The sequence below is a fragment of the Microtus oregoni genome, unplaced genomic scaffold (genome assembly GCF_018167655.1).
Source record: "Microtus oregoni isolate MIOR12 unplaced genomic scaffold, Mior012 000059F_ref0000304, whole genome shotgun sequence".
Lineage (NCBI taxonomy): Eukaryota > Metazoa > Chordata > Mammalia > Rodentia > Cricetidae > Microtus > Microtus oregoni.
The window spans coordinates 4,389,720-4,403,787 of record NW_024543835.1 but is presented as its reverse complement, the minus strand read 5'-3'; the positions used below and the strand labels follow the sequence as shown (position 1 = coordinate 4,403,787).

General features: G+C 39.4%; 1 protein-coding gene across 1 annotated transcript; it reads right to left on the bottom strand.

Moving 5' to 3' along the window:
- Positions 1-293: 293 nt before the first annotated feature.
- LOC121438957 (TLR adapter interacting with SLC15A4 on the lysosome-like) lies at positions 294-1,486 on the bottom strand. The gene is given in 1 exon segment (XM_041639465.1): positions 294-1,486. A coding segment is annotated over 1 exon segment (897 nt). The 3' UTR covers positions 294-589.
- Positions 1,487-14,068: the final 12,582 nt, after the last annotated feature.

Below are 14,068 nucleotides of genomic sequence, written 5' to 3'. Positions count from 1 at the left end.
CCTGAACTACATTGAACCTTGTTGCAAAAAAAAGTAAACAATTGTAATTCGTTTGGTATACCTTTAATATATACAAAGAATAGACCTAAATGACCTACTGATACAGAATAGAGAAAAAAAGATACAAGCTTATACCTGGAAAAATGTTAGTCTACCCAAATTTAACAACCTTCCTGTAGTTCATTTCTTTCTAGAAGAAACAGCCTAGAACAATTTATGTGACTGTGAAAGACATGTTTACTCCCTGATCCTGAAGCCCGCTGGCTTTAGAGTTTAGCCGTAGTGTTTCCTTTTGTTCCTGATTGGGTTTATCTTCCCATTTCAGTACGCCTATAACTGCCTTGTAACCCCTTCCTTCCCTCTGTGATCATTTTCATTTTTACTCTATTTCTGTATAAACCTGCCCTTGAGACAGAATGGTTCCTCTTCCTGTATTCCTTCAGCATGGGGAGTAGTATGAGATTTCTCAAACACTCCTTCACTAGTCCTTAATTCCCTTCCATTATTCCCTCGCTCACATCCTCTGAATAAATGAATACAGTATTGCTTAGGGATTGATAGGAACAAGAGGAACTGACAGAAATCTTCTCTATGGTGTTATACTGCTATACTGAGAAATATGGAGACTAGGGGTGCTGATCTCCGATGAGACCAACTGCAGTAAGTGGCTAATAACTATCTCCTTGACTTTTGAGGTGTCCAGATTCTTCTCTCTAGAAACTTGAAGACTAATTTGGTCCACGTTTGTCATGATGGGTTCTGATGCCAGAATCTGGGTAGGAGAACTGTCATGAAACACATTGTCCATAATGTATTGCTTATATAACTCTACCACCTTCTGCTCCAGATACTCGTTGAGCACTGCATTTGAAATAGGCTTCTGCATTTGCAGGCTGCTTTTCTCTTTGATGATGGTTATTCTCCAGTAGGATGAGTACTGCTGAATGGGTTTGAGGGGAAATTCAGTGGGCTGAATGGAAATGGAGTCCTCCATGGGCAAAGGAATCTAAGATGACCTCAGCAAAGGGCCATCTTCAAAGCTGCTCTCTGAGGGGAAATCTGCCATTACTGAGTTAATGGCCATCACCTGTCCTCCCGCAATATGTAAGTCATTGTAATTTTTGCAAATACTTTTGCAAGAAGGTGGGACCAAATAGGTCTCTCTGATGGCTTCTCTGCAAATGTCAACTGTGGCCAAGGTTGGACTTTCAAATACAGGGTTGGGGTTTGTTTGCAGCACTGTTCTGCTCTGGCTTCTGCCGTGTTGACTCCCTCTCGCATGCACTGATGAGATGAACTTGCTGGAGGATTTGCAGCTCACGTAAACACTTTGGACCTGTGTTTCATTCACAGAGGAATAGGAAAGAGCAGCAACAGAACTTGTCTCCTTGCCTTGTTCTCCAATGATGGGTTCATTATAAGATGCACAGTTCCAATGAATGTCGTTCCAGTAGGCAAGTCCACTGAGATACCCTTCTGACAGCATTCTGTAAAGAGAAGTCATGAGAAATAGTAGGAGAAGACTATAAAAAAATTAATTGTCAGTTGATATATCAAAAATGAATGATGATGAATTTATTCATTCATTCACTGCCCAGGCCCATTACTGTGTACCTGAAGTATACCAAGCTGATGGTATATGCTGGAGATACAAAGATGAAACACTAACTCTCATGCTTCTCTTCTGGAAGAAAATAAATACTGAATACACATAGCCTCAATATTACATTACTGGAGATTATAACAGTGGTAGGCACAAGACCATGAAACCCAATCTAAACAGGCTGCCCATGCATACTTCAGCATTGCTTGGGGGGGGCAGGTTTCACATTTTTTTCCAGGCACAAAAGTACCATAACATAGTCCAGAGCAAAAAGGGAGGACTCGCAGGATGTGGCTTAAGGCATGTAGCATTTCAGCTCAAGGGTAAAGGGTAAGTAGGAATTGGGACTTCCAACATAAAATTATAAGAAGACACCGTGGCCTATTGGGAACATAATAAAAAGCTAAGAAGAAATGGGACTGATAGGATAGCCCTGAATCTGATTACAAAGGGCCTTGGGTGTTGGACAAAAGAGTTATGTTGGCCAGAAAGGGAAGTGGAGAAATTGCCATCTGGAGAGTCACATGGCTAGTGTGTTAGGATAAAAAGATTGAAGAAATATGTGACAAAGTATACTGAAACAAAGACTGTAATCTTTCTCATTTGATAAAATTTTCTTCCTGGGGATTAGATAGCAATTGGGATATAGGAGGGATTCTAAAAACTATTTGGTAAGTTGATCAAACATTTGACAAGAATTCTGAAACTAATTCATGACTGATACATTATGAAAAGAACAGAGTTCCCCCCCCTTTAAAGTCATGTTGACTTTTTCTTTTTATCCCCCTCACTTCGCAGAATATATCCTAGAATGTCTACACTAAACTGACCAGTTTACCTCTACCCTCGTTATTAAAATTCTTTCCTGACAGCAGGCCTTCCCCCACACCTCCCCTCCCCCTTCCACATCCTTAGCAGTTGTCATTGAAGTCTGGGATGGATAGAACAAGCCAGGAACCAGCAGCTGCATTTTCTAAAAAAAGGAACAGGCTGGCATTCCTGGAATTTGAGCAACAGGCAACAGTGAAGAGAACTGGTTCTCTTTGAGCCCAAGGGCTCGGCTACTAAAACAGACCTGTCAGTTTGACACTGAAAATGAAAAGTCAAAAAGAACTTGACATTATCTTTTTCAGTTTTCAGGCCCTGTTTTACATTCATGTTTGCCAAGTAAATAAAATGTTTCTTTTGGGGAAAATGTGGTCAGATGTAATAAATGAGAAAAGAATAAATAAAAATTTGCACAAAGACAATGTTATAAATATCCATATTTTCAAAATTATATCCAAAGTATATTCATCAATAATGTTCATTATTCTCTACGCAAAGTTATACAACATAAAAATACAAAGCTAAGATTTCACCAACTCTATGAATAATAATGCTTGCTTGTATTCTTAGTAAAATTTAAAAGATAAAAAGAAAATATGATGTTTATCTTGAAAAATACTTTCGAAGTACAGTTCAATAAAACTAGTGGCTAGTAGCTAGATGAAAAGAAAAAAGTTTAAATACATGAGAAGATAATTAGGCAGGCAACAAAGATGACCGTAAGGGCGCTAATAGTGATGAAGCTGTTTCCCCATCCTAACTACACCCGGCTGTAGCATGCCATTCGACATCTAAGTTCCAAATATTGTGTGTCAGGGCAAAAGTTCACTGATAACTTTCTAATTTTTATATAGACTTTAGAAAATCCTAGCAGAGACTGGTCTTACTCTGTTCCCCTTTGAAACATCCCTAGCCTTCACCATCCACAACATCGTGAAGTGGTTAAAAGAACCTTGACTGACAAAGAGTATTTCCTACATATTAGGAAACTATGGGCCCAAATTTGAGAGAAGGGTGGCAAAGATTTCACAAAATATAGCAGAAGAGACATATGGATGCGCTGGTTTCTTTTTATTTTTCTATCTCCACAATTATTGCCGACAACTAATCCTACAGGGCATTGATATCCAGTTGACCTAACAAATTCAAAAGACACTGCCAGTGTGTATCTGTGAAGGTTAATATTGATTGTCAATTTGCCAGAATCTTGAATTACTTAGAGGAGAAACTGCTGAGCATGCTTGTTTGTCTAAATCAGGTTCGTCCGGGAATGCCTGTGGGCAGTTAGCTGGAACAGAGATAGGAAGACACATTCTAACTGCGGGTGGCATCATTCCATGGGCTAGGATTCTGGAGGAAATTCAAGAGGAGAGCAAGCTGGCCACTAAAACTCCATCACTCTCTGTACCCTGACTGCAGACAAAATGAGAGCAGCTGCCTGCTGCTTCCCCCCTCCTCTCGCTGCCATGACTTCCCCACGAAGATGCACCATTTCCTGAAACTGTGAGCCAAAATACTCATTTTCATCAAGCTGCTTCTGCCAAGACGTTTCTGGCACAGCAGCAATATAAGTGACTAATGCAGAATCAGAACAGGGACAGCCACTCAGTACAGAGGTTCCTAAAAGAACCAGAAATGAAATTACCGTCTTACTCAACTATACCATTCTTCCTGGAGGTATACCCGAAGAACCCTATGTCAGTCCACCACATAGATGTTTCAAAGCCATATTTATAATGTACTGTTCACAATAGTCAAGATACAGAATCAGATGCCTGAATATCCATTAATGATAAATGGATCAAGAAAATGTGGTAGGTATGTGTGTGTATACACCAGAATTTTACTCTGCTATAAAGAATGAAATTATGATACTCACAGGAAATAACTGGAAGTTAAGATCATTATATTAAGTGAAATAGACTCAGAAAAATGTTATTTTTTATATATTTTATATTCTGTATATTTTTATACAGAATCTATATTTAAATTGCTTCCACACACATATACACATATGAACCTGCATATAGCATGAGAGTATTAATGTGGGTAATATGAATAAAGGGAGAAGGGAGGACAAGAGAAGGTCATGGACTACCCGTGTCATGAAAGGAGAAAGACAGTCTGAGAAAGGAAGGAGATTTCCAAGAAGCGGAGGGAGAGAGAGATGGCAGCGAATAGTAACAGAGAATAGTGTTGCATGTATGTGTTCTAATGAAACCCATATATTTGTATGCTAACCACAGCATTCAATGCTCTCTTCTTGCCTCCTCAGGCACCGGAGACATGTGGGTTACATATACATACATGCACGTACTCACAGACTACCATAAAGTAAAAAGAAATAAATCCTTTTTTTAAAAGTAAGGCTGGGGGACTATCTCGGTGTCATAGGACTTACTTGCCTGGCAGTTGCAAAGTTGGGGATTTAATCCAAGTTCCACAAAAGTAAAAATTATTTAAAAACTACAGAAAAACATTTTAGAGTAACTAAGAAGAAACAAAAAGTAGGTGGTTATCCCTGTCCAGCTGGATCGGGGTGACAAAAGAGGCTGTCAAAGTGAACATTCCAGGGCTCCAAAGCCCAGGATTGACTAAACAGCACAGTGGATCGGTTGAAGGCACTATAGATAGGAGAGAATGTCAACACACGTGACTAAGTCTCTCTCATCACCCTTTAGTTGGGCAATGATAGACACCAGTCTACGGTGTATTATTTTTCAGAGTAATACAAGCCTTAAGAGTCTTTCTTGAAGAGCCCGACTTTCTTATCCCTGATCCCATGCAGATAAATGCCAAATCTCCCATCGTTTCTCATCCCACTCTTCATATTCATCAATCTGATCTGACAGAGGCTTCTCTCGAGGCGTGGGAACATTTATGAAAACTACTGAGAGTCTCCAGTCCTTCACAATAGTGGCAGAAGGCCTAGAATTTTGTTATTTGTGAAGAGGTTTGTTAGTGTTGTGATTATGGTAAATCCAGTCTCCAGCAGTCTACCTGGGCATGGGAGGCCGAAAAAGGAGGATCATGGAATGTAAAAGCAGCCTTTACTATAGGCATAAAAAACCCCTGCCATTCTTGTATATGGAGCCAAGTGCAGATTAGAAAATTGCAGAAGCAGAAGGTGAATCCTGGGAGGAAAGAGTGGGTAATGAGGTCAGTGAAACCCACTGAGACAGACAAGCTTGACTGTATTCCATCTAACTTAAGAAATGTTAAGCATTTTAATCAAAAAATCCAAACTCTGAAATGCTCCAATGATGGAGGAAGGTCATTGGCTAATAAAGGAACTGCCTTGGCCCATTTTATTGGTTAGAGGATAGGTGGGAGGAGTAAACAGAACAGAACGCTGGGAGGAAGAGGAAGTGAGGTCAGACTCCACATCTCTCCTCTCGGGAGCAGACACCTCAGAGAGAGAAGCCATGCCCCGCTCCTGGGCAGACACACGCCATGAAGCAAGCCGCCAGGTTAGACATGCTGAACCTTTCCCGGTAAGACTGGTGCTCACCGATTATTAGAGATGGGTTGATCGGGATGTGAGAATTAGCCTGTAAGGGCTAGGGCTAAAGGGCCAAGCGGTGTTTAAAAGAATACAGTGTCTGTGTAATTATTTCGGGGCATAAGCTAGCTGTGCGGGCGGCTGGGGTGCTGGGGACGCAGCCCCGCCGCCCTTAATACTACACTCCAATGTTTGAATATTTTTGAATTCCAGCAGAACACCATAAAAGTACAACTCCAGTCTTAATCTCATGCGTTAATCTAAGTTCCGGTGCACCAATATCTTGTATAATGTCTTCAGTGGCGTTGTGCACATGAAAAGGTATATATGAGACATACTTTTTGTATTTCCAGTTGCCTCCTGTTCCTAAAATGTATCATTATGCATATGCAAATATTTCAAAATCTTTAACAAAACACTTCTGCTCGCATGCATGTCCGATCAAAGATTTCCAGCCTGACGTGCAAGGAAGAGGATTCAGAATACAGAGAATGTCGAGAGTAAAGTCAAGGTGAGCTTCAGCCAGCTGAGAGGCTGTCGTGAGGGTGACGTGCTAGGAGGCTGCTGCACTCCTTCCCCACCTGACATGGGAGCAAAGAGTGAGACTGCAGATAGGTGGGACACGGGATAAATCTGAGTGACCAAGCCAAGCGCGGGGGAGCGCCCCTAGATTCCTAGCACCTGGAAGGTAAAAACGGGTGGATCAAGAACAACTACATGGACTACATGATATGGCCTCAAAAACAAAACAAAACAAAGAAAACCCCTCTCAGATGTGGAAATGAGGTGTGAGACAAGCCCAAAGGAACTGTGAAGCCAGGCTTGGTGGCTCAGTCCTTGAACCTTAGCAGGTGAGGCAAGAGCGAGATTGAGGCTGACTTAGGCTACCCAGTTAAATCCTGCCTTAAAAATATAAATAACACCTCATAGTCTGGATATATTGATATATGGCACTAACACTGTCTGAAATGGGGGGCAGGGTGCTTAGTTCCTCTTGAGCCTACAAGAGATGGGACATCTGACTACAAACATCTGTGTACCTAGAATGCCTCATGTGACAAAGTGTATCTGTAAGCCTAGCACTTGAGAGACAAAGACAGGAAGAGGACAGCTTGGTTTATATTCCATGATCCAGGCCAGCCAGGGCTACACTAAGAGACCATGAAATGGCAAGGGAGAGACAGAGACAGAGAGAGGGGCACAGATTCCACCAGAGAGGCAGGTTACTTCAAGTTAATAGTGAAACCAGCTTCCATGTATAGGAAGTAGGAACTGATACCGAGGGCCTGAGAAACTTTCTGTTATTTGTAATAATGCTCATCACGTTACAGTGCCACATGTCTTTGTAAAGACTGCGGGAGTTTCAGAAGTACTGAATACATCTCTTTAGTTTCAGGTGTTACATTGCATAGCTTTGGAACGATGCATCCAAGGTCACCAGGCACGCAGACGCTCTCAGTCATAAAACAGAGCTTATACTGCATTACTTACCTTTCCACACACTCAGCTGCCTGTACGGAGAGTACTCAAAAACGTTCCTACTTCATGAGTTTAGGAGGAAGGCTTGGAGATTTGCCCAAAACATGATCTTTCTGAAAAACTGGCAGCAGAGGGCAGTAGAAAGCATGCCACGGAGGTTTGTGAAATCTTTCGGAAGCCGTGCAGACGTACACTGCACAGAAATTACAAACAAAATTATACAAATACGATTTATTTGATCAACATTTTATGGCCCAAGCCTGTGATATCAGCACCCTGAAAGCTGACACAGGAGCCCAGCTGTGAGTTCAAGGCCAACTTGTGCTACATAGCAAGATCCTGTCCAAAAAGGGGTCAGGGCTGAAAAGATGGTTCTTTGGGTTCATTGCTGCCAAGCCTGGTGACCTCAGTCTGAAGCCAGGACCTACTTGGAAGAAGGTGAGAACAAACTTTGTCAAGTTATGTTCTGAGTTCCACACAAGTGCCATGATATGCAACACATACACCATAAATAATTAAGTGTGACTTAGTTTTGAAAAAGAAATTATTTATCTTGCAACCACAATTTAATGCACTACTAGAACAAATATAGTTAGATATTTCAGAATCCTACATATCACAAGGCCGAGAAAGAAAAGCTTCCTGGACCTGTCTTAGTTTATTTTGAGCATTTTTTCTTAAGTTTTATTGCCTATAAAACTTTTTTAAACTATCACTATATCTCAAAGGCATACTTAATTTTATTCAAGGCAGTGAACCTAATGGATTAAGTTTTTCATATAGTTTATTGTTTAAAGTTTTGTTTCTCATTTAGAGAGACTCTCTCTCTCTCTCTCTCTCTGTGTGTGTGTGTGTGTGTGTGTGTGTGTGTGTGTATGTTTAAATCTACAACTGATTAAGTGTGAAAAAAGCCATCCAAGGACATCTGCTGATGAGATGTTCTAGGCAAATTTAGCCTGCATTAATCATTACCAGACAGTTGCATACCAAAATTAACCCGATGTACAAATTCACAAACTAGAAGTACAGGCTAAAGTGCAGTACTTTGTTCAATCATTTACTTGGTTTCCTGAAGAAACTTCAATATAAATTCTTCCTTCTAAATCAGTATATATATATATATATATATATATATATATATATATATATATATAAACTTGTTATAACTTCTGTATATAGACATACTTTTCACTTATACCCTAGGAACACAAACCCAGGATCAAAAAGAAAATCTAATGATAGTACATGTCTAATCCCAGAACAAAGGAACCAGAGGCAGGAAGACCACAGGTTTAAGCTCAAATTTGTCTACAAATTCTAAGTCAGCTAGGGCTACATAGTGAGAATTTGTCTACAGTACAAAAGCAAAACAAAGCAAAAAGAACTAAGGAGGGAGGACTTTGCAAAGGGGACATCTAAAAATGTGTCTTAAGGAAAAAGAATGCCTGTTAAGGATAGAAAAGATTTAAGGTATTAGATCATACAGAGTTTGTTGCAACCCTGCCGTCATAGAAGAAAAGTAGGCACAGATAACATGCAAACCATCAAGGACAAAATAAAAAGAATTGGACTCGAAATAAAAAGAAAGAAAAAAGACAAAAATTGAAATGAAAAACAGGAAAAGAAGGAGAAAAAGAAAAATGCAGCTAGAGTAAATTGGATAGGACATCATGACAGCAACTTTGCTCTGGTTGCTTCCTACATATTATTCCTAATCTTCCAACAATGAGACATTAACTATTATTATAGCTGCCAAGTGAGAAAACTGACACAGTAATAGATGTGAACATAAAAATGTCTTATTGGGGGGAAAGATGGGGCTCAGCAGGAGTGCCAGGGCAATCCATGAAAGTTATGGAGGGATATCATCAAAATATATAATATACATGTATGACAATGTCAAAGTGAAATCCATTACTAGATATAATTAATATAGTATATACTAATAAAATCTGTATGAAAAGAAAACTGCCCTTCATAAGGTCATACAGCTACTGCTTACTGAAGGCAAGTTTGAAGGTCAAGTTTATAAACTCAAAAGCTTGTGTTTAGAACACATTGTTCTGCGGCACAGTTGAAGGCAGTTTCTATCATATGATTATGATAGCAAGCACTTTTGTTCTTCCAGGAAAATGGCATCATCCCTGACTTCAGTTTCTAACAACAGCACTTGCCAAGTGAAAGAAGGAGGATGCAGTGAAGTATAAATTTTACATGTCAATGCTCACCAATAAAGAGAACTTACCCTCCATCTTTGAATCTAACAGTATTAACATTTTACTTGATTCTGTAACCTAGAAATACATTAGTCTTGATTTTGCAACTACCTTCTACAAGATAATTTAATTTCACCAATGTACAGTTTACATATCAACCAAACATCTACGTATGTCAGACCCTCATAATGTGTAATTGGCCTACTTAACCTTACCTTTGCCTGTTCTTCACAGGACCCAAGACTCTAGCTATTCTGAACCTATCCAGTTTTACCCGTCACAACTACCATCCTAGGGATATTTTATTCTCTGTCCCTAAAGCTTAGCCTCTACACTTATCCCTGGCCCATTTTCCATAATCTTCAGATCTCACCTCAAACACATAACATCTCAAAGACTCTCTCTTTCTTAATTATAAAAGGATTTGAGGTTCATCTCCTTTATTGCAAGATTGTTACCAGAATTACATCGAATGTTAATAAAACCCAACCGATACCATAATCACTAAAATAAATAATTGAAACAGTGTGTGTGAGACAAAGGAGAGATTGGTGATTGGTGAGGAAGGGAGGGATTGGGATGTTAGTGAGCTGGAATATATCTTGTCTCTTACAGAATGTTTTCAATAAGGATAAACTCAGACACTGGAAGAGGCTGGACTGACATGGGTACAAAGTACGACTCCAGTAGTAACCAAATACAAATGGAGCCAGTGGACTGGAACTACCACCCAACACTGTATCGTATAATCTGGTGAAAAAAGAAAGCAAAATGTTGGCTGCTCTTACGTAGAAGATCTTGGGCCAAGGCTCCCATTTGACAGCAAGTCTGCTCTTATGAATCTAGCCTAGCTGGGTATGGTGGCATACCCCTGTAAGCCCAGGGACCAGTAGTAAGAGACAAAAGAATTGAGCTTCAATCTTGACTACATAGTGATCTTGAGGTCACCCTGGGCTGTGAGAGCCTATCTCAAAATAATAACCAAAAGAAACTGTAGCCTTTAGACACTAACAAAAGTTATTTCATCTATATTAACATCTATAAAAGCATCTTTCACTGTAATAAATCCTTGATGATATGTATGCTGGAATTTTTTTTCTTCTTTTGCCACTTTGTGTAATATTGCATACATGTCTATGAATGTTTATTGGGGCCAGATTTTGGGCATCAGACTTACTCGAATAAATTATTAAATAATTTATTTTGGGGGTGTTAGGGCTACAGAGTCTCATGTATCCCAGGCTGACATGAAACCACTATATATTCAAAAATGATCTTGAACTTCTGATCTTTGCCCCTCCACCTCCCCAATGCTAGGGTAAGAAGCAAGCACTATCATACTTCATGCATGTGAGGCAAGTTTTCAAGTTACTGACCTATACCCCAACCTACCTAACTGCCTTTAAATTAGCTTAAATCAATTTATTCTCTTGTTAACAATGCTAAAGATCATTTCCACTGAAATTATCAAACACTTTAAAAGTTTTCTAGTGGAGGAGCCAATTCATTCTTAGCTCACATTTGATAGTGGAGAAAACTGCCTTAAGATTATGGCTATCAGTCAGGAATGATAGCACACACCTGTATCACAACACTGGAGAAGCTGAGGCAGAAGGATCAGTGGTGGTTCAAAACCAGCCTCAGCCCTACAGTGAGCTTGAGGCCAACCTGACTTCATGAGATGCTGTCCCAAAAGCTAAGAAAACTAAGTAAAATAAAATATTTGTTTCCTCAGGACATAACAGCATATGTGTATAATCTAGCACTGGAGAGGCAGGGCAAGAAAGATTTCCTCAAATTCTAGGCCAGTCTAAGTCAGTCTAGTCTACATTGCAAGTACCAGGTCAAACCAAGGATATAGAAGTAGCCTGTCTCAAAAACAAAGTAAATAGATAAACAAAATAAAAACTCTGTTTTTTGGAGCTATGACGTGGGACGTTCTTCTGTATATGTGTTGCTTTTATTGGTTGATGAATAAAGCTGCTTTGGCCAATGGCTTAGCAGAGTAAATCCAGGCAGGAAATCCAAACAGATATATATATATATATATATATATATATATATATATATATATATATATGGAGAGAGAGAGAGAGAGAGAGAGAGAGAGAGGGAGTAGGTGGTGTCAAAGAAACATCATGTAGCTGCCAAAAGAGAAAAAAGCAAGAACATTACCGGTAAGTCACAGTCTTGTAGTGATACATAGATTAATAGAAATGTGTTAATTTAAGATATAAGAGCTAGCAAGGAATATGCCTGAGCCATTGGCCAAATACAAGCTTCTCTGTGTTTCTTTGGGACTGAATGGCTGTGGGACCGGGCAGGACAGAAAATTCTGTCTAGAGAGCTAGAAATAATTACTTGCTCAGCCATACATTATAGATTATATCTTGAGAAGTTCATCTTACTCATCCATATTTCTTTTTGTATTATTTGTTTGTGTGCAAATGAATGCATGTGTGAAGGTGCTCGTGCATTCGGTAGGTAGAGATGAAGCCTGTATTCTTCAGGCACTTGTTCTCAGGAACAATGGTCCCACTGGCCTGGAGTTCACCTAGTATGATAGACTGGGTTCCCAGAGAGCCTAGGGTCTCTGTTTCCCCTGTTCTGGGATTACAAGGCACAACACCAGGTTCATTTCTAATGTGTTTCTGGAAATCAAATTCAAATATGCAGCAAGCACTTTACCTACTAAGCAATCTTCCCAGCCCCATACTATTAGGTTTCTTTTTTTTTTTAAATCAGCATAGAAAGTAATGGGTTTCTTGTCATATCTTCATATACATGTGCCATTATACTTAGTTCTTGTCAATCCCCATCTCGTACTGCCTTCTCCCATCCTTCCTGCCGGCCTGTTGCGATCCTGTTCCTCTCCCATTACTCTGTCTCTTCCCTAACACTTCCCTCTTAATGCTTCTCCTTTCTCTATCATGACCTCTTGACCTCTTTCTTGATTTTAACACACACATACATGCACACACACACACCGAGACATGAGAGAAAATATGGTAAATATGGTGGTTCTTCGTGGATGATTTTGTTTACTTAAAATACTCTCAGTACTCTTGATTTTACTACAACATGTCATTCTTCTTCATGGTAGAGTGAAATTCCATTGTGTATATCTGCTGCACTTTCTTTATCTAAGCATTGAGTGATGGGCATTTAAGCTAGTTCCATCTGTCTGCTATTGTAACTAGTAAAGCAAGAAACATGAATATGGAAATACCTCTGTGCCACAGTGCCTTAGAGACCTTCGAGTGCACAGCTAGGAGTGGTACACCTGAGTCATGTACTTATCCTACTTTAGTTGTTTTGCTTAAGACAAGATCTTGAACCTATGATGATCCTCCTGCCTTGGACTCCCAAGTTCTGGGATTAAGAGTATGAGCCAATACACTTGACTGCTAGTTTTAGTTATTTGAAGTACCTTCACATGGCTTCCATAGTGAATTCACAGGTTTAGCATCCCACCAGAAGCACAGAAGGGACCCTCTATCCCAACATCCTTACCAGCATTTGCTGCCTGCTTTTGATGAAACCTTTCTAACGGAAATTAGATGGATTCCCAATGCAGGCTTAATTTACATTTCCCTGACTCATTTTAAATTTCAAGTCCTGTTACAAAACAAAATTTGTGGTCAATTATTCTTCTACAATGTATTTTCTTAAGGCAGGGTGTAATGGTATGTGACTCTATTCCCAACGCTCAAGATGCTGAAGCTGCAGGATCACCACAAGCTCAAAGCCAGCCTGGACTACATAGGAAAATTGTCTGTCAAAAATAAAGAGACAAATAAAAAATCTCCCTTTTCCATATTAATTTAACTAAATCAATAAACAATTTTAGTTTGTGCTCTGCTGGAATTCTTATGTTCAAGAGTAGTAACTACATCCAAGGGCCTTACCTGATTATAAAATTCTTCATTGAAGAATATGTAAAATTTGGTGCATTAGTATTATTAAGTATATTTTTAATAATTTTTCTGTTTATTTATAATTTTTATTAGCATCTCATGCATTGGAAAATCAAAGCTATGACCACTTTTCAAAATTTTTAAATGCATTTTACATAAAGAAATTTTAAAAATAAGGAATAACTGTTCTAGTTTATAAATTCAAGTTTCTTTTCTTATTTTGATAATAGGTCTCATTTTGTACCCTGGATCATCCTGAAACTCCCTATACACCTCATTCTGGTCTTGAACTCATGCAGTTGTCCTGCCTCAGCTGCCCACAGTCAGAACATGACCAAAAGAGTGACAGTTTCTTAGGGAACTGGAAGAGAACCTCCGAAAAACAAAAAGGCAGAGGGCCTTTTACCTCAAGTGTATTTTGTTCCCTGGATTGCTCTTGGACATGATTTCATACCTCCTGCAACAAACGTTTGCATTCAATTTATAAGACACGTTCATTCTTGTTGGATGTCCAAACATACTA